Here is a 23372-nt window from a genome sequence, read left to right as displayed (position 1 = left end):
AGTTCAAAAAAGGATTCTGCGCCTATCAGCAAATCCACTTTTGCGGGCTTGTGAAAACGCGGGTCTGCCAATTCAATGTTTGCTGGAATCTTCCATTGGGCATAATTAACTTCATAATCAGGCTGATATGATGAAATTGACCTTAACACCAAAAAATCGGTCGTGAAACTATGAGCGTTGACGCGAGAGTGAATTGACCTGTGAACCTTGTGCCGCACTACCGAATCGTTCTTCCCGACCGTAGTAATATTCAAATAAGGCTCCTCCCTATGTAACCGCAAACGTTGTGCCAAATCTTCGGCCATAAAGTTTATTTGCGACCCGGAATCTAAAAGAGCTCGTGCTAATTGAAACTGTCCGAATCTATCCCGGACCTTAACGACAGCAGTGGCAAGAATCACTTGGTCGCTACTTGCAACATGACATGAGTGGGCTTGATTTGAATGATCAAATGCTACAGGAAACGACTGTGACTGCACTTGAGAACCTGACCCCGAAGCTACAGGTTGCTGCTCTACCCCATATCTGTGAAGAAGTGTGTTATGAGGCTTAGAGCAGATGCATTTTTTAACTGGATGACCAGGATTTAAACAATTTATGCACAGCCGATTATGTTTCGTAAAATCAAAACGCTGAATCACGGACAGAGCCATAAAGGCTTGGCAACTACCTAAATTATGATTCGTCGCTGAGCAATATTGACATTTCAAATCTGGTTTGTGATCTGCTTTTGTGCATGAGAATGACGATTTTGAGTATCCCTTATTCGAACCTTGGCTAGGCTTCCCTTTACTTTTAGTTGATTCCTCAGCAGCTAAATGCAGGTATCGCCGATTCAACTGAAACGCACAATCAGTCCATGTTGGCAACTTATTGTAATCTAGCTGCTCCTCAAATCGGGATTTTGTCGTATTTTTGGACATAGCTATGTGAATAAAAATTGCATTGTTGATCTCCTGTTTACTACCCAACGACTGCAATGATGCATGCAGAGCCGATATTTCATCAACAAAAGACCTCAAGCCTGATGCAGAGGGTTTCGATACCTGGGGAAGGTCAAACAACTGAGAAATCGTGTCGAAGAAAATCAAACATTTATTGTCGTACACGTTTTTCAAGCTAGCCAATGCTTTCTCATAATTTAACTCGGAAATTTGAAACGCCTTTACAGTTCCTAATGCATCACCTGTTAGACATGTAAGCAAATGGTTGAACTTTTCTACCTTTGTAAGGGATGGATCGTTATGAACTAAACTCTCGAATAGACTTATAAAATTTTTGTAGTCTGAATGTTTTCCACTAAACTTCGGCAGATTCATTTTTGGTAATTGCGATGAATGACGATAACCACTGAAATCCCCTTGACTAAGTCTCTGAGGTTCGACTTCTCCCATTGCGGAGCGATACAATGCCTTTGTAATAATACACGCATCCTCAACCGACGCTCTCAGATCATTTTCTGGGTATAGTATATCAATGTCTACCTGGATATCCATTAGTTTTTTACAGTACGATTCGAGAAGTTGCATTCGATATTCCATTTGAATTTTGTCGAATGAAATAGTTCTTTCCTCAAATCCCCTTTTTCATTCGCTCGATGTCACTCAGAACCATATCGTGTTTCTGCATAGCCATCAAAAGTTTTGCATTTGACTTTGCAGCTGAATCTCTTTCAGCCATTTTGAAATTGATTGGGAATTAATAAAAATGCTCCAAATGTAAATGATTGGCACTTTCGCAAATGATTCCGTAATTATTATTCACTTGATACAATTTCGCCGATACCCCAATATTAAATTTTATTAATATAAATTCACAAGCACACCAAATTTTATTTGGGTTATATAAGGGTTAATAATGCCAAAAACCAACGCCGAAATTAAACACCAAGTTGAATTTTATTTGACAAATAAACTGTCCGAAAATATTTAAGTGGATCCCATACGGGGATTAAATTCAAAAAAATTTAAAGGTTGTACACTTTTTATTTGTTTATTTGGAGGTTTTATATGTTGGTTTTAATTGGTTTTCCAATATACAAAGTGCCAAGAATTACAGCCAGATAATTGCACACAAACATACGTAACGTGGAGTGCTTCCAAGTCGTAGTCCCTGTCTCGGGCGCCAACATGTAAATCCGTGAGGGTTTTCCGGACAAAAAATTCGAATAAAAAAGGCGACTAGCAACTAGCGGCCTAGCTGGGGAATTTCCACTCGAAGGCAAAGAAAAGAAGACGAAAAGAACTGCAGTCGCACGAAAGTTTTATTGCGCTGGCGCAGCCAGCAGTTCCAAAGGTTAATCGGCTACTCTTTTTACACAAGCAGCGTCCGAATTGCCTCGCTATGAAAGCTATGCGTTTCGGCTATTCAGCTCGGCTGAGTGCTATCGCTTGCACTTTTACATTGTTTGTTTTACATTGTTTACGTTTTAGTTCTATTTTTTCTTCATGTAAATTTCAACAACAATATACTAATAATCTACTGCTCCAACAAATACAAATACTCCAAATGTAACTGTTCGGCACTGAGTTTTAATAAATCACTTTCGCAAATGATTAAATGGTTAAAATTGACCAAATAATTAATTGAGACCACCGGAACTAAAACTGTAAAAAATGTGGGAGCCCGCTCTTGTGAAAACCAGCTGTTTTAAGTTAAATTCATTTTTATATATAAGTAGGCTAAACTTTGCAGCGCCTTGAATGACTTTGGCTCTTCGACCAAAGATGTTGCATCTTAGATGCCTTAGATGCTTAATTGCAGCAATTTCTGCCTCCTCCTGGCTTCTACACACGAAATTAAACATATAAAAGGCATTTTTTTAAATTTGTTTACTTTTGACCAAAATCACAAATCAGCTGTTTGAGCGAAAGAAGCGATGAGAAAACGAAACATTCCGATAGCAAAACGATAGCAGAAATTTGGCGAAAACCGGAGCAGCTAAAAACGAAACCGAAAAAATTTTACGATTACCGGAGCAGGCCTGATTAATACATTTAAATTTAACACTTACCGTTTTAGTCACGTGCGCGTGCAAAAAACTGTTCACTGACGTCCGCGCAAACTCGCCGGTCAAAAGGAAAAGAGACGTGACGGTATAAATTCCTCAAACCAAAAGAGTTGAAAGATGATGCAAGAATAACTCCTCTCCCTCAATTTAGTATTTTCCTCTTGCTCATTTGCAGCGAAATAACAAAAAACAGGCAAGCGACAAAAGAAGGAGGGAGAAGAACCGTAGACCGATTTCTAGCAGTTTCGTTGACAACAAGAATTTTAACGCGTGCGGTGCACTTTAGTGTCCGTTAGCGGGATATTTGCTGCACTTGCACAGGTCCCAGTGTTTGCCCGTTTTATTATCCGATTTCGGGTCAGGATTCGACAATTAGGCAAACTGTACGTTTCAGTGTCCGATATTATAACTTTTACTTATTTAGTTATTTAGGCCAGTAAATAAACGATATTTCTTGGAAATCAAAATCTTGTTTATTTATGATATTTAAAGCGCCCTCTAACTTGGCGGGTATTTTTGAATTTGAAACATTTATCTTCAACACTTTCCCTTGTGAGAATTCAAAAAATAACAATTCAATTGACAAACTTGAAAATTTTATGACTCTATATAAAGCAAAATAAATGGTGTTTTTCTCCTTCAGAAGAGTCCAATCTTGTTGCGGAATCCGGAGACGAGTATTGAGGATCGGCTTTGTCATCATATCTGCGAGTTGTTCTTCAGTCGGGATTTGTTCGATCCCAAATTCTCCCTCAGCAATTCTTTCCCTGATGAAGAAATGCTTGTTTCTTTATTTCGAGTCCCAAGAAGCACTCACTCTAGCTTGAGACAATTTTGAACTCTGATTTTAACTCGTCCAAAAATTCTTCCAAATCTAGCGTATCTGTTGCTGCGGCGAGTCCGTCATCTACGTTAACAACGAGTAGAATCTTTTTGCCATTTCTTTCCCTGATGTAGAGACATGGATCTGCCTCGCTGACTTTGAAATTGTGTTTCCGTAGGAAACCTCCAAAGCGTTCTTGCCAACATCTCGGCCCTTGCTTAAGGCCGTAGAGACTCTTCTTCAATCTGCAAACAAGCCCCTGTCCTTGCTCGTATCCCTCAGGTTGTTGAATGTAAATCTCCTTGTCATCCAATTCACCGTATAGAAAATCTGTCGAGACGTCAAATTGGACCAAAATAATATCATTTTTGGCTGCAACGCTCAACACTGAGAGGATTGTTTCCATTCCTGCAACATAGCTAAAAGTTTGGTCGTAATCAATCCCTCGTCTCTCGGCCCTCGGAATCCTTCGATGACCAAGCGAGCTTTGTATTTGTCGTGGTGGGTTTTGACTCGATAGACCCACTTGCAAGGAAGTGCTTTCGATCTTCTGAGGAGTCTTGTCAAGTTCCAAGTTTCATTTTGATGTAAGGAATAAATTTCCCTGTCCATTGCCTTTTTCCACTCGACGTTGCTGTTGATGGCTTCATGGAAGGAATCTGGACTCTCCAGCACAAAATTCTCGGCAGCTGCTACGTAGTCATCCAGATGCTCCGGTCTCTTCAACTTCAAACGATCCCTCAACCTCATTGATTGCATTTTTCTCTTGAAATTTTACGTCCCTCGACACGACTACTTTCTGCTTCTCTTGTAAGTAAATACGATATCTCTCATCGCCGTCGTAACCCACCAAGTACCCCTTTTCAGCTTTTTCGTCCATCTTCTTCCTTTTTTTGGCATGGAATGTGTACGTAGCACGTCGATCCTACAATTCGAAGATGTTTGATGCTTGGTTTCTTTCCCAGCCAAAGTTGGTAAGGGCTCAGACCCTTCAATGAACATTTACCCGTCCTATTGAGAACGTAGACTGCTGTGCTGACCAACTCGGGCCAAATTGCTTCTGGAAATTTTATTTCTGGATTAGAATACTTGAAAGTTCTCGCCATTTCGACTATCGTTCGATTCTCTCTCTCGACACCACCGTTTTGTTCTGGAGTATAGGGAGCGGTGAGTCGAAAAGTAAACCAGCTTCCTGAAGAGTTTCTCTCACTCCTGCACAGTCGAATTCTCCTCCATTGCCGCTCAGGAATTCTCGAATTGTGTGCCCATGTTGCTTGGCGTGAGAAACCATGTGTCGCAGCACGTCCTTGACCTCTGATTTCTGCTTGACGAAATCAGGTCCTTAAAAACTACCAGATACCTCTTCTTCTGGAAAGAATCCTCAAATGGGCCGCAAACATCGTCTGACATCAGTTCTCCTTGCTTCATCGCTGGATTCCTCGTTCCAAATGCCAATCGATGCGCCTTTCCATTGATGCAAGGCTCGCAAAGCTACTCTCAAGCTTGACTTGAATGCCCATTTCTGTTTTGAGCATGTCCTTGATGTGGTTCTTGTCCTGATGTCCCCACATCTCGTGGTAGATAATTGAAGTTCCTGATAATTGAAGTTCCTGAAGTTGCGACGTTGACATCGACGTTTCGTTCTGGAAGTATGGGCTCGATCGCTGCTTTGTAAAGTGTTCCTCCAACTTCTCTGGCTCCAACGAGGACAATCTTGTCGTTTATTTTGAGGGTGCACTCTGTTGGTGACGACTCAAAACGACTACTTGGATTATTGTCTTGGGCAGCCAAAACTGAAAACAGGTTCTTCGATATATTGAAAACAAACCATACATTTTTCAAAGAAAGAAAAATAATTTTTTCATTGACAATCGTTTTGACCTTGATTTTAGTCAGAAGTTTGCAGCGCAGTGTAGGATACATTTTCGACTCTATAAAGCAGGGGTGCCCAAACGTTGCTTATGACAGAGCAACTCACCAATACACATAAATGAAAACACAAATACATTTACGCCAACGGTTTTTTTTTAACTTCAAATTTCTGAAGTGAAAAAAAATGAAAGTAAATTCAAATTAAGATATCGAAAGTAATAAAAATACATTTTATTAAAAAAAGTAAACAAAACATAAAATATAAAAACAAATTTTTATTATATACTTTTATTTACTAATACGTTAAAGCAAACAATGCATTGGGGCTCACAAAAGCTATTTTCACAAAAAATGAAATTAGTTTCTGCAATATCAAACATCTTGCCTGCAACGCCAAATACAACAGATTTTTCGCGATGTAAATTTTTCGACGATCCAACAATAATTTACATTCGGACAAGCGAGGTAACGGCGAAGCCTATGAAAGTGTTGTTGCCGAGATCAACGAAGACGCGGAGAAAAAATTGTTAGTGTAATCTGCTTTGCTTATGGAGTGAGTCGTGCATGTATACGACGCATAGTAGCGCCCCTCGAACAAAAGCCATTGCAAAAATCAAAAAGGTCGCTGTCGACATTTGTGGATCTATTCTGGACCAAAATCAACTTACATCTGCTGCGTCGAGCTGCGTCTGCGGAAATGCAACAGCATAAACCAAAACTACTCAGCATATACCAAAATACCGACACAATTTCATACAAACCAAAAAATATACTAACTACAGCGCGTGGCGGTTACATTTTGAATTTAAAAAAAATTAATTAATTAATTTTAAATTATTTAAATTATTTTTATTTAAATTATTTTTATATTTAATTAATAATTATTAATTAAATTAAATTATTTTTATATTTAATTAATTAATTAATTATTAATTAAATATAAAAAATAATTTAATTTAATTAATTTTTTAATTAAACCAAACTATATTTAATTAATTAATTAATTATTAATTAAATATAAAAATAATTTAATTAATTAATAATTAATTAATTAATAATTAATTAAACTATTTTTATTATTTAATTTATTTTATTTATTATTTATTTATTTATTATTTAATTAATTAATTAATAATTATTATTATAATTCGGCACGCCGAAGTTTGTATACCCTTGCAGATATTATTTTATTACATTTTACCTATACTTATTATGTATACAGTTTGACAGTTACAGTTTTGCATTCCCAGCTTTACATTTATATGTATATTATATATTTATATCAATTATACCAAAATTCTGAAATAATAAAATAAGACTATATCTCAGGGTAGATGATAGATAGATAGATAGATAGAAAATACGTTGAAAAACAACGAAGTTATAATTTTTTATACCCTTGCAGGGTATTATAATTTCAGTCAGAAGTTTGCAACGCAGTGAAGGAGACGTTTCCGACCCTATAAAGTATATATATTCTTGATCAGCATGAACAGCCGAGTCGATCTAGCCATGTCCGTCTGTCTGTCTGTCCGTCTGTCTGTCTGTCTGTCTGTCTGTCTGTTTCTACGCAAACTAGTCCCTCAGTTTTAAAGCTATCTGAATGAAACTTTGCATATAGTCTTCTATATGCTCTCACTGCTATATATGTCGGAACGGGCCGGATCGGACGACTATATCATATTGCTACCATACAAATGTTCGATATATTTCTAGAAAAAAATTATAACTTTGCTGTTTTTCAACATTTTTGCACCATTTTTCAGATATGTCCATTTTATATTATTTCAGAATTTCGGTAAAAATTTTATGAAAATCGGACGACTATATCATATAGCTGCCATAGGAACGATCGGGAAATTAATAGAAAAAAAATTATAGATTCGTTGTTTTTCAACGTATTTTTATCTACTCTAAGATATAAGCTTATTTTATTATTCTAGAATTTTGGTATAAATTTCATAAAAATCGGACAACTATATCATGTAGCTGCCATATAAACGATCCGTAAATGTAGAGAAAATGTAAAGCTGGGAATGTAAAACTGTAACTGTCAAACTGTAAACATAATAAGTATAGGTAAAATGTAATGAAACTCTGTTTTGTGAGTATTTTCAGTATTATGATCTATAATATATAAACATCAAAACCAATCTGCAAGGGTATACAAACTTCGACGTGCCGAAGTTAGCTTCCTTTCTTGTTTTTAATAATTTTAATAAGTTTTTTGATAATCAATAGAAAATTCAGATATGTACTAATACAACAAATATTTGTTTCGATTTTAATCCAAATTGTTTTCATTACACTATACAGCATATTAAGTTCGCTCCCTGCAATAATACGTCCCATGGAAAAAAATATTTTTTTTTCCAAGACTTTCTTTTTCTTCCCCAGAATAGTTTATGGGGACGCATGCACAAACTAACAACTACACATTTTACATTATGTAAGATTTAACTCTGGCGGTACGGAGTTTATTTCTTATAAAAACCGCACGCCCGAGTTTTAAAGAAAATTATGAGGTTTCTTCAAGGTCGGAACTATTTAGCAATAACACCTATTAGAAATATTTCAGAGTGAAACTGAAATAAACCTAATAGTAGATGTAGTATTGTCTGGCCAAAGTTACCCAAACGTAACTGAAACCAATCACAACCGTTGAGCTCGTGTTGTGTGCACATACTGCTGTAACACCAGTATCTTGTTGTGACTCCAAGCAGCGCCAAAAACCACAGTCAACGTTCAGTTTGTTTCAGTTTACCCGCGGAGAAACTTCGCTGAGGCGCCGTCCCAAAGAAAAGTGAAAAGCTTTTATGCTTATTGGATTAGTGGTCTTATCTGACAGAATGTAAATTGGTTAATAAGTTTAATTGCTTGGCTGAAAAGCTCCAGTAGAAGTTATCAATAAATTGCTATTGAAAGTGAGAATGATTTTTTTAGTGGTTGACTAGCTTGATCAACCTTATTTCGGTGGTCAGCCTCGGAATATGTTTCCACTTTATTATCAGCAAATGAAATATTACGTTTGCCTTGGTGAAAGTGTGTTAACGGCTTTGCATATTCAGAAGTGTCGCGAGCAAAAGTAGTCGCAGCAACTGTTTCCTGGAACTCTCCGGCAATCTGGCCTCAGAGACCAGTTGCTGCATATGCATAGAGGGCTTCCAGTGCAACACAATTAAAGTGCAAAATAAAATATAATTTAACAAACGGCTGCACAATGCAAAAACAGCAATTTAAATAACCCAATTATTTACAAAAGAATACTGCTCAGATTTTGTAGCTGGGGATCAAGAATCTGAATTAATCCAGGTACAGTCTATACGTTTTTTAAATTAAGTAATTTCCAAGGCGTATTTTTATATGGACCTAAGTATCACAAAATAAAGTGTTGCGCTTAAAAAAATTAAAGTGTTAGAAACTGATACATGTATACATGAATGTATACTTTATCAGTGCTGTCATTTTAGCAAATGTATGTATGGATCAAAACGGAATGAGATGTCAGGTGCATGGGATAGCAACAACATGTTAAGTAATATACACTAAGGGAAACAAAAAAACGGGAAACAAAGACTTATGGCAATTACGGCATAATGTATTATTTGTGTAATACCATTGTTTCAGCTTAGGAGAAGCAGTTAGCTCCGAAATCAACTAAATGACATAATAGCAATATAAATACATGCATACATTCAGTAAATCGCAGCCATTTTCGTAAGCTTTTAACAACCCAGTAAGATACTTTGTTTATTATGCAAAATGAAAACGTTTTAAAACTCAAAATACTTATAGAAATTTTTAAGGCTACATTAATTATAATAGTAGTTTTGAGTAAGTATTTTTTTTATATTCATATTTTATTTGCAATCTGTCTATTTCAATTATTTCAATTTAAAACAAATTTTATTTATTTAAATTAGACGATAAGACTTTGAACATATTTGTAAAATTAAAAATATTTTTTTATACCACTTGTAAATGGTGTGTTTGGTCCATTTTATTTTAATTTTTACATCACAGGGAATAATACATAATTTGAAAGTTTGTTGAAGTCAAATATAAATGTAAATATATATGTACATACTAACGTAAGCTACATATATCTATATATACATATACAATATGTATTCCTGATATATTTTTGATGATAGTAGAAAAACACATAAATTCTTATCTTTGAAAAATACAAATAATCATTATTTAGGGCTTTTCAATTGTTTGATATTGCCCTGCTATTGTTTTTGTTGCTAAAAAATGTTGAAAAACTTTCGGGAAAATTCTTTAGGGCCTCAACAGATGTTAAAAACTCACAGTATTACTAACTATACATACAGTAACAATACAAAAACATAACATACGTACTCGTGATGCCAACGACAAATGGATCTATTTTTATACCCTTGCAGGGTATTATAATTTCAGTCAGAAGTTTGCAACGCAGTGAAGGAGACGTTTCCGACCCTATAAAGTATATATATTCTTGATCAGCATCAAAAGCCGAGTCGATCTAGCCATGTCCGTCTGTCCGTCCGTCTGTCCGTTTCTACGCAAACTAGTCCCTCAGTTTTAAAGCTATCTGAATGAAACTTTGCATATAGTCTTCTATATACTCTCACTGCTATATATGTCGGAACGGGCCGGATCGGACGACTATATCATATAGCTGCCATACAAATGGTCGATAAATTTTTAGAAAAATTTTAACTTGGCTGTTTTTCAATATTATTCCATCATTTTTGAGATATAGCCTTTTTATATTATTCCAGAATTTTGGTAAAAATTTTATGAAAATCGGACCACTATATCTTATAGCTGCCATAGGAACGATCGGGAAATTAATCGAAAAAATTATAACTTCGTTGTTTTTCAACGTATTTTAATCTACTTTGACACATGAGCTTCTGGTATTATTTCAAAATTTTGGTAAAAATTTTATGAAAATCGGACGACTATATCTTATAGCTGCCATAGGAACGATAGGAAAAGTAATAGAAAAAATTATAACTTCGTTGTTTTTCAACGTATTTTCATCTACTCTGAGATATGAGCTTTACTTATTATTATAGAATTTTGGTATACATTTTATGAAAGTCGGACAACTATATCATATAGCAGCCATAGAAGCGATCCGCAGATGTAGAGAAAATGTAACGTTGGGAATGTATAACTGTAACTGTCAAACTATAAACATAATAAGTATAGGTAAAAAGGTATGTAACTCAGTTTAGTGTCTGTTTTCGGCATTATAATTTATGACATAAATATGAAAACCAATCTGCAAGGGTATACAAACTTCGGCGTGCCGAAGTTAGCTTCCTTTCTTGTTTTTTTTTAGATTCGCCAATTTAACTAAATCAGTGTTAAGCAATCCTTACTACTACAATTCTTACAGTTCAACGCTCCACAGTCAATGAAATTGCAGTGGTAATTTTTGGCGAAACATGGGATCACGGGACATTATTCTTAATTGTCGGGATAATGGACAATCGCAGCGCGCGTACGACACTCATCAATCACATAGCATGAAGCACTTTAATACCTGTTGATGTTCTGTCATGTAAAAGATGCCTTTCAAATTAATATAAAGATGGTCAATCCGAAGACAGGCTTTGTTTACAAGCCATTTTATTTTTTGCTCCACAATAAGTATAAATTAATATTTCAGGAGAAGAAACGAATAATATAATACATTTTTATGCATATGGATTAATGATGAGGCAGAATTTAGAGAATCATTTCTTGAGATACCGCCGTTTGTTTAAAAAGTATTGTGTTGACATATACGTTAAGAAGAAACGAAACGTATCAATTTGACCATTCTTTGTTGTCGTTATTTAACCATTCTGCCAGTTACTCAAATTGGCGCTATGATGTACCTGGGTAATTACGTACTCCCGGATTTATTCCTCATATTCACGTGCAACACGAGATGGCCAGAAATTTCGATCCAAAAGATCCAAGAAAATTGTTTTCCCAGCCCCTTTGTGCCTTACACTATGAGTGGACATGACGAATATCCAAATGATAACAGCAGGTGCATTACGGTCGGTAACAGAGGCAAAGTCGATAACAGTGACAAATTTTTAACTTGGACGTTACATGCGTTGTGTTGAGGCTATTTGTCGGCTGTTTTCATTCCAATTCATAAGAGTTATGCGACTGCCGTTCATTGATCGGTTCACTTGGCGAACTAGCGCTTGTCATTTACGGACGCAAATAAAGCGCAAAGAGTAGAGCATCGACGAAGCTTACAAATTTATTTTTGACATGCGTTTTATTATCACTCTGGGGTTATATAAAATAAGAATTAGGAGCGAGATTTCCGGGCCCGCTTGTTAATAATAATATAGTTTTTGGTTGGTGTTTTAGTTGTTAATTTATATATAATTTTTGTATCATGTGAGTTTATAAGAAAGTTTTCTATTTTAACCCTAGACGGTCATGCTTATTTTTCCTACGTTAAGGTTATGCTTCGTCGAATCGACGACGCCAATTTTAAAATAAGTAAAATTGTTAAAAAACAAAACAAATATTGTAAACAAATTTTTACAGCATTTAATTCATCATATTAACTGTTCAAAATTAACAATAATAATTCATTCTCATATTAAGAATATGTACTTAAAAACAAAAAATAAAAAACTACCTTTTTTCATTTTTCGGTCTTTTGTGATTTTGCGTCTTCGAATCGACGTAGCATGACCGTCTAGGGCTAAAAGTAAAGCAATAGTTTCTGATATGGAATTTTGGCCCTCCCTCCCTACCTCTCTCTCTCTCTCTTTCTCATTTGCTGTTGCGTCCAAAACAGTTTTTAACTCTCTCTCTCAAAAACTCTTTACTCAAAAACATACCGATGAAAACAAATAAAAAGGTCGAAGCATTCCGTAATTTGTATACCCTTGCAGGGTATTATAATTTCAGTCAGAAGTTTGCAACGCACTGAAGGAGACATTTCCGACCCTAAAAAGTATATATGGAATATTATTCCGTTCGTCTGTCCGTTTCGACGCAAAGTAGTATTTGTAATAGTCTTCTGAATACTCTCAGATCCGGCCGGAACGGACAAATATTTAGAAAACTAAATATAATTTGACTGTTTTTCAACATATTTTCATTTTTAAGATATGGCCATTCTTTATCATTTAATTATATAAAAATCGGACCACTACCATAGAAACTACCGAAAGATGTCAGAAAAATGTAAAGCTGCGAGTTTAACACTGTAATTATCAAACTGTAAATATAAAATGTAATGAAACTTTGTTTTGTGTGTTTTTCAGCATTTTAACTTATACAGGCCTGCTCCGGTAATCGAAAACGGCAAGATTTTTTCGTTTTCGTTTTTGAAAACGAGAAATTGGTGCTCCGGTAATCGAAAACGAAAGATCTTTTCGATTTGAAAAACGGGCACCTTTTTCTGGCCGGAATGAAAAGTAAATGGCTTTTTTTATATGAAATCAGATCTTATATATAAAAGGAAAAAAATAGTTTCCTCAGTGGTCTATTGATGTTTATTCCACACCACCATAAGATCATTCTGGCAGGTATATAATTTATAAAAAATTTATTTCTGACCCCACCTCAGATTTGACAACAAAATTTTTGCCGTGTTCAACCAGTTTTCTCGGTTTGGCGATAGGTCGATAAGTTCCCCGCAAAAAGTTATCGCCAAGGTTGCCATATTGTTGGTGGAATGAAACAACCAGTTAAAAATACTTATAAAATATAAATGAATACATTAATAACTTTAAAGGAGCGCCAAAATGGTTATTTATAAATAATGCTATTTAATTTTATTACTTAAATGGTCCAAATTAACCAAATAATTATTTGAGACCAGCGGAATTAAAACTGTGAAAAGTGTGGCAGCATCTCAGGTGCCTAGATTTGCTTAACTCGATAATTTTTTGCCTTTTTCTGGCTTAGAAAAAGGGCAATTGTAAATATAATAGGCAGTACTTTACGTTGTTTGCTTATTACCAAGTTAGCTGCTTGAGCAGTGAGAAACGATGAGAAAACGAAACATTCCGATAGCAGAAATTTGCCGAAAACCGGAGCAGCTAAAAACGAAAACGGTTCGTTTTCGCCCAAAACGAAATCGAAAAAATTTTACGATTACCGGAGCAGGCCTGAATATGTTTTTGGTGGCAAGGTTCTTGCGCTGTAAATTTAAATATTTTTTTTTTCGGTAATAATTAAAAAATTTTTAGGCATTACAGGTTAAAAACATAAATTGAATGGTTTCCGCATTCATTTATGCGTGAATACATCGATGTGGAATTCAGAAATTCATAGTTTTACGCCGCGAATGGCGACCGTTTTTATTGTTTACCTTTTTCGATCGGTGTGTTCCTAGATTTGCTTAACTTTACCATTTTTTACCCTTTTCTGGCTTAGAAAAAGGGCAATTGTAAATATAAAAGGCAGTACTTTTCGTTGTTTGTTTATTACCAAAAACACAAGTTAGCCGCTTGAGCAGTGAGAAACGATGAGAAAACGAAACATTCCGATAGCAGAACTTTGCCGAAAACCGGAGCAGCTAAAAACGAACACGGTTCGTTTTCACCCAAAACGAAATCGAAAAAATTTTACGATTACCGGAGCAGGCCTGATAATGTTTATTATATTAGATATTAAGTGCTAAATATAGTTTTTATTTTATACGATTAAACTTTCTTTTTTATTCAAAACCAAATATATGTATATATAACAATATCCTATGTATAAATGTATAACTTTTATATACATATACATACATATATGTACATATTTCCTTTTTTAATCCTTAATTAATCTGACCAGAATGGATCGATTCTTAATTAGCCAATAGCAAACTGCAAGGGTATACAAACTATGTTGTGACGAAGTTAGCTTTCTTATTTTTCTATATATGTATGTATATTCAGGCCTGCTCCGGTAATCGTAAAATTTTTTCGATTTCGTTTTGGGCGAAAACGAACCGTTTTCGTTTTTAGCTGCTCCGGTTTTCGACAAATTTCAGCTATCGGAATGTTTCGTTTTCTCATCGTTTCTTATTGCTCAAGCACTTGACTTGTTCTTTTGGAAAAAAGCAACCAACGTGAAGAACTGCCTTTTATATTTACAATTGTTTATTTTGAAGGGGAAAGGCAAAAAATTATTGAGTGAAGCACTAGATGCTGCCACATTTTTCACAGTTTTAATTCCGGTGGTCTCAATTAATTATTTGGTCAACTTTGACCATTTAAGCAATCAAATTAAATAGCATTATTTACAAACAACAATTTTGGCGCTCCTTTTAAGTTATTAATGCATTCATTTATATTTTATAAGTATTTTTAACTGGCTGTTTCGTTCCACCAATATGGCAGCCTTGGCGATAACTTTTTTGGGGTGAACTTATTTTGTTGTCAAATCTGAGGTGGGGTCAGAAATAAATTTTTTATAAAATAACTACCTGCCAGAATGATCTTATGGTGTGGAATAAACATCAATAAACTACTGAGTAAACAATTTTTTTCTTTTGTAAATAGGACCTGATTTCATATAAAAAAAGCAGAGCTTGCAAAAAACTGTCGACCGTTTCTAATTGTCTGCATATATCTGTCTCTCTCTCACTCTTTACGAAAAGACTCAGAGAGCACCCATTCATGAGTTCTTGGAATCAGCTCGCGCGCGTTCAGAGCGAACTCGTTTTTTTCTATTCTGCTTTGTTTCGGTTGTCCCATGAACCGTGGTCAGTGAACAAAAGTCTCTTGCGTATGTATTGGTATACATTCACACGCATAGGCAAGTAAATCGTTAAACGTTTAGTTGCGATTTAAAAACAACATTGTCTAAAACTTTTCTTTTCTTTTTAATAGCATTTTGTTATATGGACACTTGTTCACAAAAATAAATAAATTAAAAAAAAAACAAACAAAGGTGAAGACCGTTCGCGCTGAGCTGTTCGGTCACTTGGTCTTTTGCTGGCTCTCTGTGTGCGAACGTTTCGCGTCCCGCTCTTTACGCACGGCTCATTGAAAGGCCGAAGCAAAAAGAGCTCAACGAAAAGCGTTCAACAAAAAACCGAAATGAAGACAGCAAAACTCCCTTGCTCTGAGCGAGAGCGAGAGAGTATAATCTTTTTCGGTTTTACTCGCAACGAGAGCACAGGAAAAACCCCGTCGACAGTTATTTGCAAGCTCTGAAAAAAAGTCATTTACTTTTCATTCCGGCCAGAAAAAGGTGCCCGTTTTTCAAATCGAAAAAATCTTTCGTTTTCGATTACCGGAGCACCAATTTCTCGTTTTCTTGCCGTTTTCGATTACCGGAGCAGGCCTGGTCAAATTCGAGACACTCAAATGTATTGAAAATTATCGATATACATAAGTTCAAGAGACAAATTTTAAGAACGGATTTTTAAGGGTAATAACACAGTGGTGGATCCCGGTGGGGGGGGGGGGGGGTGTGGATGTGGGAGGGCGGTTGAAATTAGGAAATTCCCCCTCCCCCCCCTGGAACCTGAAAATTTTACTATCTGGCAGCGTTCCCAACCGTTACATGATTATCCTATACGATAATACTGTACAATTGGCACTATTGAGTATGAAAACACTCAATGCATGGTGCCGTTTCATTTAAATCCGTTTATCTCGCCAAAAACGCCTCAACTTGACTGTCCAATAGAATCACGCTATGCCCAGCTGAGCAGAATTATCGATATAGTAACTATAAGTTGCCCAAGTTACTCATTTCATTTTCTGTCAATAAGTTCAATTTTTTTCTTGCCACTCTTTTTGCATAGTTGTTTTTCTCGTGCCCTTTTTGAGTGCAAGTGTGATCGGCACCCGCTGACGAAAAGTACCGCAATGATCGGGTGCTCAATTCACAGAGTACTTGCAACAGTTGCAGTGGTGAGTGGCACCGGCACCCGAATTTAGTTGGGTGTGAGTAGAGTGCAAAAAAATGCCACCCTTGCAGTTCTCTGGTGTAGAGGTAGTATAGGCTTCCAAAATCTATAAAATAAAGTAAAGGTAGGCGGTTTATATTAAATAGTAGCAGTTGACATTTTGGGGCCAGAATATACAGAAAAACACCAACCACTATTTTGGACATGCTTGTAGCCCCACATTTTAAATTCCATATTTCATTTGTTCCTCGCCAACTTTGTTTACATTTTCGTTGTAAATGGTCAATGTTAAGAAACAGAAATCAGAGTTGCACCGAAAAACTATAGCCAAACAAATGGTCGTTAAATTTAGATGCACTTTGATGCCGGTCCAACATGAGAAAGTTCGGAAAACCTTATGGGCAGTTTGTTCAACGGACGGTGGATGCGGTTTGACGCTCTGTGAGAAAACCCTATTAGATGCGTTCTTATGCGGTACAAAATAAGAAATTTCGGGACTGCAAAACGATTTTCAGTAGGATGTGCATTATAAGCCTACTACTCTGACGACGAAAATCCGCTGTAACAAAAAACTGTGTGAAAAAAGGAAGAAGAAGAACTTTTTGCCTCGTCGATTTTGCTGGAACTCTGACGACAATAATGATACCAGCGAAAATTGAATGGCATTACCGGATGTAGAGAATAAACAGCTGATATCGTGATTTAACAATAATTCATTTCATTTATTTTTACACCCCTAATGGAGGGAAAGTTGAATGAATAAAGTGGCATTGATAAGGGCTGTCAAGACGAAGCCCATAATATGGGATTTAACCCACAAAGGGCTTTTAATGCCATATTTATTAAATTTGTTTACAAACAGCTGTCCAGTGTGACCAAAGAAAAGCCTTAAACGCCATAAAAGGTACATTTTCATCGCGATTTATGGCTTTTCCTTAATTTTTTTGGTCACACTGGTTACCAAGCAAAATGTATAGCGATTCTGCTATAACACATGTTACAGCGGATTTTTGTCGTCAGAGTACTAGGCTATAGAATATAATTTATTTAGATAATTATTATGCTGAGATTAAGTTACATTGAAGTACCAACTGCTAAAAACAATATTCGACTCTTTGGATTTTCATAATCATGATAGAATTAATTATTAATTATTAATTAATTAATTAAGTCTAATATTGTTTTTAGCAGTAGCTACTTCAATGTACCTTAATCTCAGCATAATATTATAGAATTATAATTCTACTAGCGGACCCAGCGAACTTTATCTCGCCCCAACTTCGACTGATTAAAACAAATTAAATTGAGACGTTCCGTTTCTACTTTGACGTACATGTCGAAACAGTACTGTTGAAACATCATCAATCGATACGCATAAAAATTCATAGAGCTGACCTTATTCCTATCTTCTCCTAAAAATTTTAGGCTAAAATTTGAATTCAAAATTAGTTCAGAATCAAAAAGAAGTGATGACTTTTAAACAAACCTGTCGTTGGATTGACAAATTTTTTTGACTTGAAATCTGTGGAGAGCGATCTGATAAACAATATTTTTTGTTTTGTTATCCGGTGTAAAAATAAATAATGATGACGGCTTTCCCACACGCGAACAGGCTACGTATAGCTGGCCATGTGAAAAATATGGATATTCTAGATTTATCCTGCAGACTTCCAACGATTGGCCTTGCGATTTATTGATGGTCATCGCAAATGCCAATCGAACTGGGAACTGAATCGTCTTGAATTGGAATGGAAGATCTGTTGGAATAATAGGAATTCGTGGGATAAGAACTACCTCTCCTTTAAATTTGCCCTTGCATATGGCGCGGACTTCCAACATAAGTTGCTGGGAGATTGGTCAAACAACCGATGTTGTTCGCGTGTCCTTCAGTAGCGATGGCGTCACGCAAGTGAATGTACTCGTCTGACCGCAACTTCGACTGATTAAAACGAATGAAATTGAGACACAGTACTGTTGAAACAAACGGTGGTATCTTAACAGATGATTGTCAACATCTAGTCGAATCATCAATCGATACGCATCAAAATTCATAGAGTTGACGTTCTTATTCGTTTCTTCTCCTAGAATTTGAATTCAAACTTAGTTGTAGAATCAAAAAGGAGTGATGACTTGTAAACAAACCTGTCGTTGGATTGACCATCTTTATGTTGAAGTGATACCCACCTTCTCCACGACAGAACATTAACGGATATTGAAGAGCATCATGTGACCGATGAGTCTCATAAACTCGCTGCACTTGGCCATTATCCCGACGGTTAAAAACAATATCGCGTTATTCCACATTCTCGCCAACAATCACCACTGCGTGTTCATTGATAGTGGGAGCGTTAAATTGTCTTGCATGGCTACCAGTGGGTCTTTTGTCAGCGCTGATAATGATTTTATGTTCGTCATAATGCATTATATCCAATGAAGTTTTGAACAATCTGACCAATTCATTATGCACATAGAGAAGTTTTTGCAATTGTTCGATAATTTCACGTTAAGTTTCAGTAAAAATTGCACAGCGGTGATTTAGTTCAACTGCCGAATCACCAATGAAATAGATCTGAAGGAATTTAAGATCTTTGTTTTGTGGTGATAACAAAGCGCCCGCTCGGTGTTGAATTTGCCCATGAATCTGAATGTTGGAATGCAATTTTAAAAAATGTGAGTTGTTAATTTTGATAATAAAGAGACGCCATTAGCTTATAACTTGGATTGTAGCCTGATTGATGAAAAACCTCGACTCCAAATGACGTAATTGGAAAGCATCCGTTATATTTTTGTGCAAGATTTAGGAAACTGTTTGATTGGGCTGAATTTCTATATAGTAGCGAATACAATGGCCCTGGTGGATGAGCCAAAACGGGCAATTTAATTTTGCCACCTGCACAGCATAAGCCGGGGGTTTCCAACCGAAACTTCAGTGCATTGCAATCCTAGACAATGAACCAATAACAACGCAGGTAAGATCCTTGTAGGATGTTTCAGGATTGTATGCGAATGCAGCGCGATTCAAGTTTTCATTTGCGGCTCGTCTTTCTCTATTATTATGTCGGGCTTGAGGTGATCTTTGTGGAGCGAGAAGCTGTGCCATTTGGGCACGTCCATTTATTTCTGTACGTTCCTCTTGCGTCCGACTATTACGGAAATTCTGATTACTTATTGCCTCTAACAGCAGGCATTACTTCCAATTGTTTAAGCTCACTTTGGTAATGCTTCGTTAGGTCGATTTTTTTGTTTAAATATTTTTTACCTAGTTCGTTGATACACAATTTCAACGCAGCTATGATCTTTGTAGGGTGTTTCAGAATTTTACATACAACAGTGTGTCCATCTGTTGAGCCGCTAGCGACTTTTCCGGAAGGTCTTCCCAAAATTTTCTTACCTTCTTACCTTCTTCTGACAATTACAAACAACTGAAAAAAATTTGAGCCAAATCGGCCCAGCCGTTCTCTTGTGATGCCATTAGTAACATTTTTTGTCTCCATTTTTATATATATAGATCATGTTCATAATTTTGATTATATTATAATTTGCCGTTAATTTTTCGTGAAAGAAAAAAAATTGTCGTTCAATTTGTTAGCCTTGTTTTTTTATGTCCTGCTAACTTTATTCAGCAAACTTTAACATTTCCAATTTTTTTTCTCATTATTTGCCGTTATTTATTTGTGACATTCGTGAAAGAAATAAATTAGTTGCTCGTATCTTTCGGTTTTTATTTTAAAGCCTAGTACTCTGACGACGAAAATCCGTTGTAACACGTGTTACAGCGGCCAAACTCTATATAAAACAAGAAAGGAAGCTAACTTCGGCACGCCGAAGTTTGTATACCCTTGCAGATATTATTTCATTACATTTTACCTATACTTATTATGTTTACAGTTTGACAGTTACAGTTTTACATTCACACCTTTACATTTTCTTTACATCTACCGATCGCTCCTATGGCAGCTATATGATATAGTTGTCCGATTTTTATGAAATGTATACCAAAGTTTTAGAATAATAAAAAAAAAGCTCATATCTCAGAGTAGATGAAAATACGTTGAAAAACAACGAAGTTATATTTTGTTTCCTATTAATTTCCCGATCGTTCCTATGGCAGCTATAAGATATAGTGCTCCGATTTTCATAAAATTTTTACCAAAATTCTGGAATAATATAAAAAGGCTATATCTCAAAAATGATGGAATAATATTGAAAAACAGCCAAGTTAAAATTTTTCTAAAAATTTATCGAACATTTGTATGGCAGCTATATGATATAGTCGTCCGATCCGGCCCGTTCCGACATATATAGCAGTGAGAGCATATAGAAGACTATATGCAAAGTTTCATTCAGATAGCTTTAAAACTGAGGGACTAGTTTGCGTAGAAACAGACAGACGGACAGATGGACAGACGGACAGACGGACATGGCTATATCGACTCGGCTGTTGATGCTGATCAAGAATATATATACTTTATAGGGTCGGAAACGTCTCCTTCACTGCGTTGCAAACTTTTGACTGAAATTATAATACCCTGCAAGGGTATAAAAACGGTGTGAAAAAAGGAAAAAGAAGAAATTTGTGCCTCGTCGATTTTGCCGGTACTCTGACGACAAAAATGATGGCTGTTCAAATTGAATGGCGTTGCCAGATCACGATAGTAAACAGATGATCTCGGGGTGTAACATTAATTCATTTGATTTATTCTTACACCCCCAATGGAGGGAAAGTTGAAGGAATAAAATGGCATGTATAGGGGCTGTCAAGTCGAAGCCCAGAATATGGAATTTTACCCACAAGGGACATTTTAATGCCATATTTATTAATATTTGAAATATATTTTTGAAAAATTTGTTTACAAACAGCTGTCCAGTTTGACCAAAGAGAAGCATTAAACGCCATAAAAGGTACATTTTCATGGCGTTTCATGGCTTTTCCTTAATTTTTTTGGTCACACTAGCTCGGTAGCCAAATAAAGAGCGATTCCGCTATAACACGTTACAGCGGATTTTCGTCGTCAGAGTACTAGGCTTAATACAATAATTTGCTTTGTAAATATTTACAAATCGCTTTTGTTTTATTAAGAAGGATGGCAACGCCAATTTTGTTGGAAAGTGACCTAGTATGAGTTGTTTGCGTTGCCAATTATAAAGGGATCATGCAGGGGACAAAGAATCGCGTTGCTTGCGGGGCGTGATGATCTTCTGAAGAATGAATAAAGCAATAAATATTGATATGGAAATGAAAAATTAACAAAAGGTCAATTGTGGAAGCGGTGATATGACATAAATTATTCAAATACAGAGTTAAAGTAAATATAACTTTGTAAAAAGAAAATATAAACACCTTTAAAGTTTACATTTATTGAAAACCTCTTAAGACCAAGAACAACTTCATGAATTCATTTTAAAATTCTTTGTTTCTTTTGCTTCCACAAAACACATGTATATCTACTCACTGAGACATCGTCAGGGGGATAGATGAGCAGCTCCCTCTGGGGATCGTTCTAGATAACTGTTTTATTTTTGGCTATAAAGACTTCAAAGTCGCTCGGCTCCACCACCATGGGCTTGTTCTGGAAAAGGCATAAAAGTTGCCTTAATTTTTGTTTCTGTTCTGGTTTTCTCTTTTATTTTAGGGCTTGGTTCTTGGCAGGAAGTGACAGATCAATTCAGGCCATGGGAATAGCCCTAAAAAACTCGGGGTAACTAAGGTTAACTGCGCAGCTGTGGGAAAATTGGTAAAAGGATTGTCCAAAGCGAGCTAGGGAGACGGCTAACGCAAGCGCAAAACGCAGGTTAAGGAGTAATTCCACAACCTGCCGAATATCAAAAATCATGTGCAAAGAGCCCAGCGATAAACTCACTCACTACGTGCTGCATCTTCCACGGAAGAATTGCAGAATGTTAGTGGGTATTCTAACAGGTCACTGCCTGTCTGCAGCAAATGCAGTCAAGCTGGGTATTACCGACATCGCCAAATGCCGGAAATGTGATGAATCCGAGGCAACCGAAACCTTGGAGTATTTCTTTTGCGTAAATAGTCTCTAGGTCCATCCAGAAATTTCCCGGACAACTAAGGGCCATATGGGCCTATGCGTGGCCCCATCAGGCCGTTTGGTTAAACCTAACCTAACCTTAATTAAACTGAAAACAAGAAAGGAAGCTAACTTCGGAACGCAATTGGATCATTAAAGAGGATATATATTTATGTAAACGGTCAAAATTTAGGCATTATTCGTGAATTTTTTAATGTAGGAAATAGTCAAGCATACTTGTTTTGAGGCACTTAAAGTTGGAATTTGATAATGAAACTTACACAGTATATTCTTTAAATCAGCGATGGACACGCCGTGCCACAATTTGCTCACACTGCTCAAACCGTTATCTTTTTTCGGAGGCGCCAGCAAGTCGCACATTGCAGTCGTTCCTCGCGACCAGCGAACCGTGAAGATTTACAAAAACAACCACACTGACCTTTGGCGCAGGTAGCGAGCGATCCCGAGTTTGCAACAACAAAACACAAGCGACCGAGCTGCACTAAAGAAAAAAATTTTTTTGCAGTCGTTTTTCTTAGGCGGACATAAATGCACGCAAAAATGGCTGAAGATATTGATCTACTCAAAAAGTTTTTGTCAGTGTATTTTCTCGGCTCGCACATTCTGTGTGTCGCGTGGCTGCGACGCGTCGTAACGCTGGGGGTTTTTTTTTTTTTTTTTTTTTTTTCTGACCGAGCTGCTGCTCAAACCGTTAGGTCTCGTGCCCATCGCTGCTTTAAATAATAAACTATTTTTTACATG

At 36.2% G+C, this 23372-nt stretch overlaps 1 protein-coding gene across 2 annotated transcripts in view; it reads right to left on the bottom strand.

Moving 5' to 3' along the window:
- Positions 1–23372, bottom strand: part of LOC138927918 (uncharacterized) — an 81044-nt gene that overhangs the window by 47614 nt on the left and 10058 nt on the right. For both annotated transcript variants that reach the window (XM_070283364.1, XM_070283365.1), the window contains exon 2: positions 22032–22148. In XM_070283364.1, coding sequence (XP_070139465.1) covers positions 22032–22039 — 8 coding nt within the window. In that variant the 5' untranslated portion in view covers positions 22040–22148. The remainder of the gene's footprint in view (positions 1–22031; positions 22149–23372) is intronic.

This window comes from Drosophila kikkawai, chromosome 2L (assembly GCF_030179895.1).
Source record: "Drosophila kikkawai strain 14028-0561.14 chromosome 2L, DkikHiC1v2, whole genome shotgun sequence".
Lineage (NCBI taxonomy): Eukaryota > Metazoa > Arthropoda > Insecta > Diptera > Drosophilidae > Drosophila > Drosophila kikkawai.
This window is presented reverse-complemented; position numbering and strand designations above follow the sequence as displayed.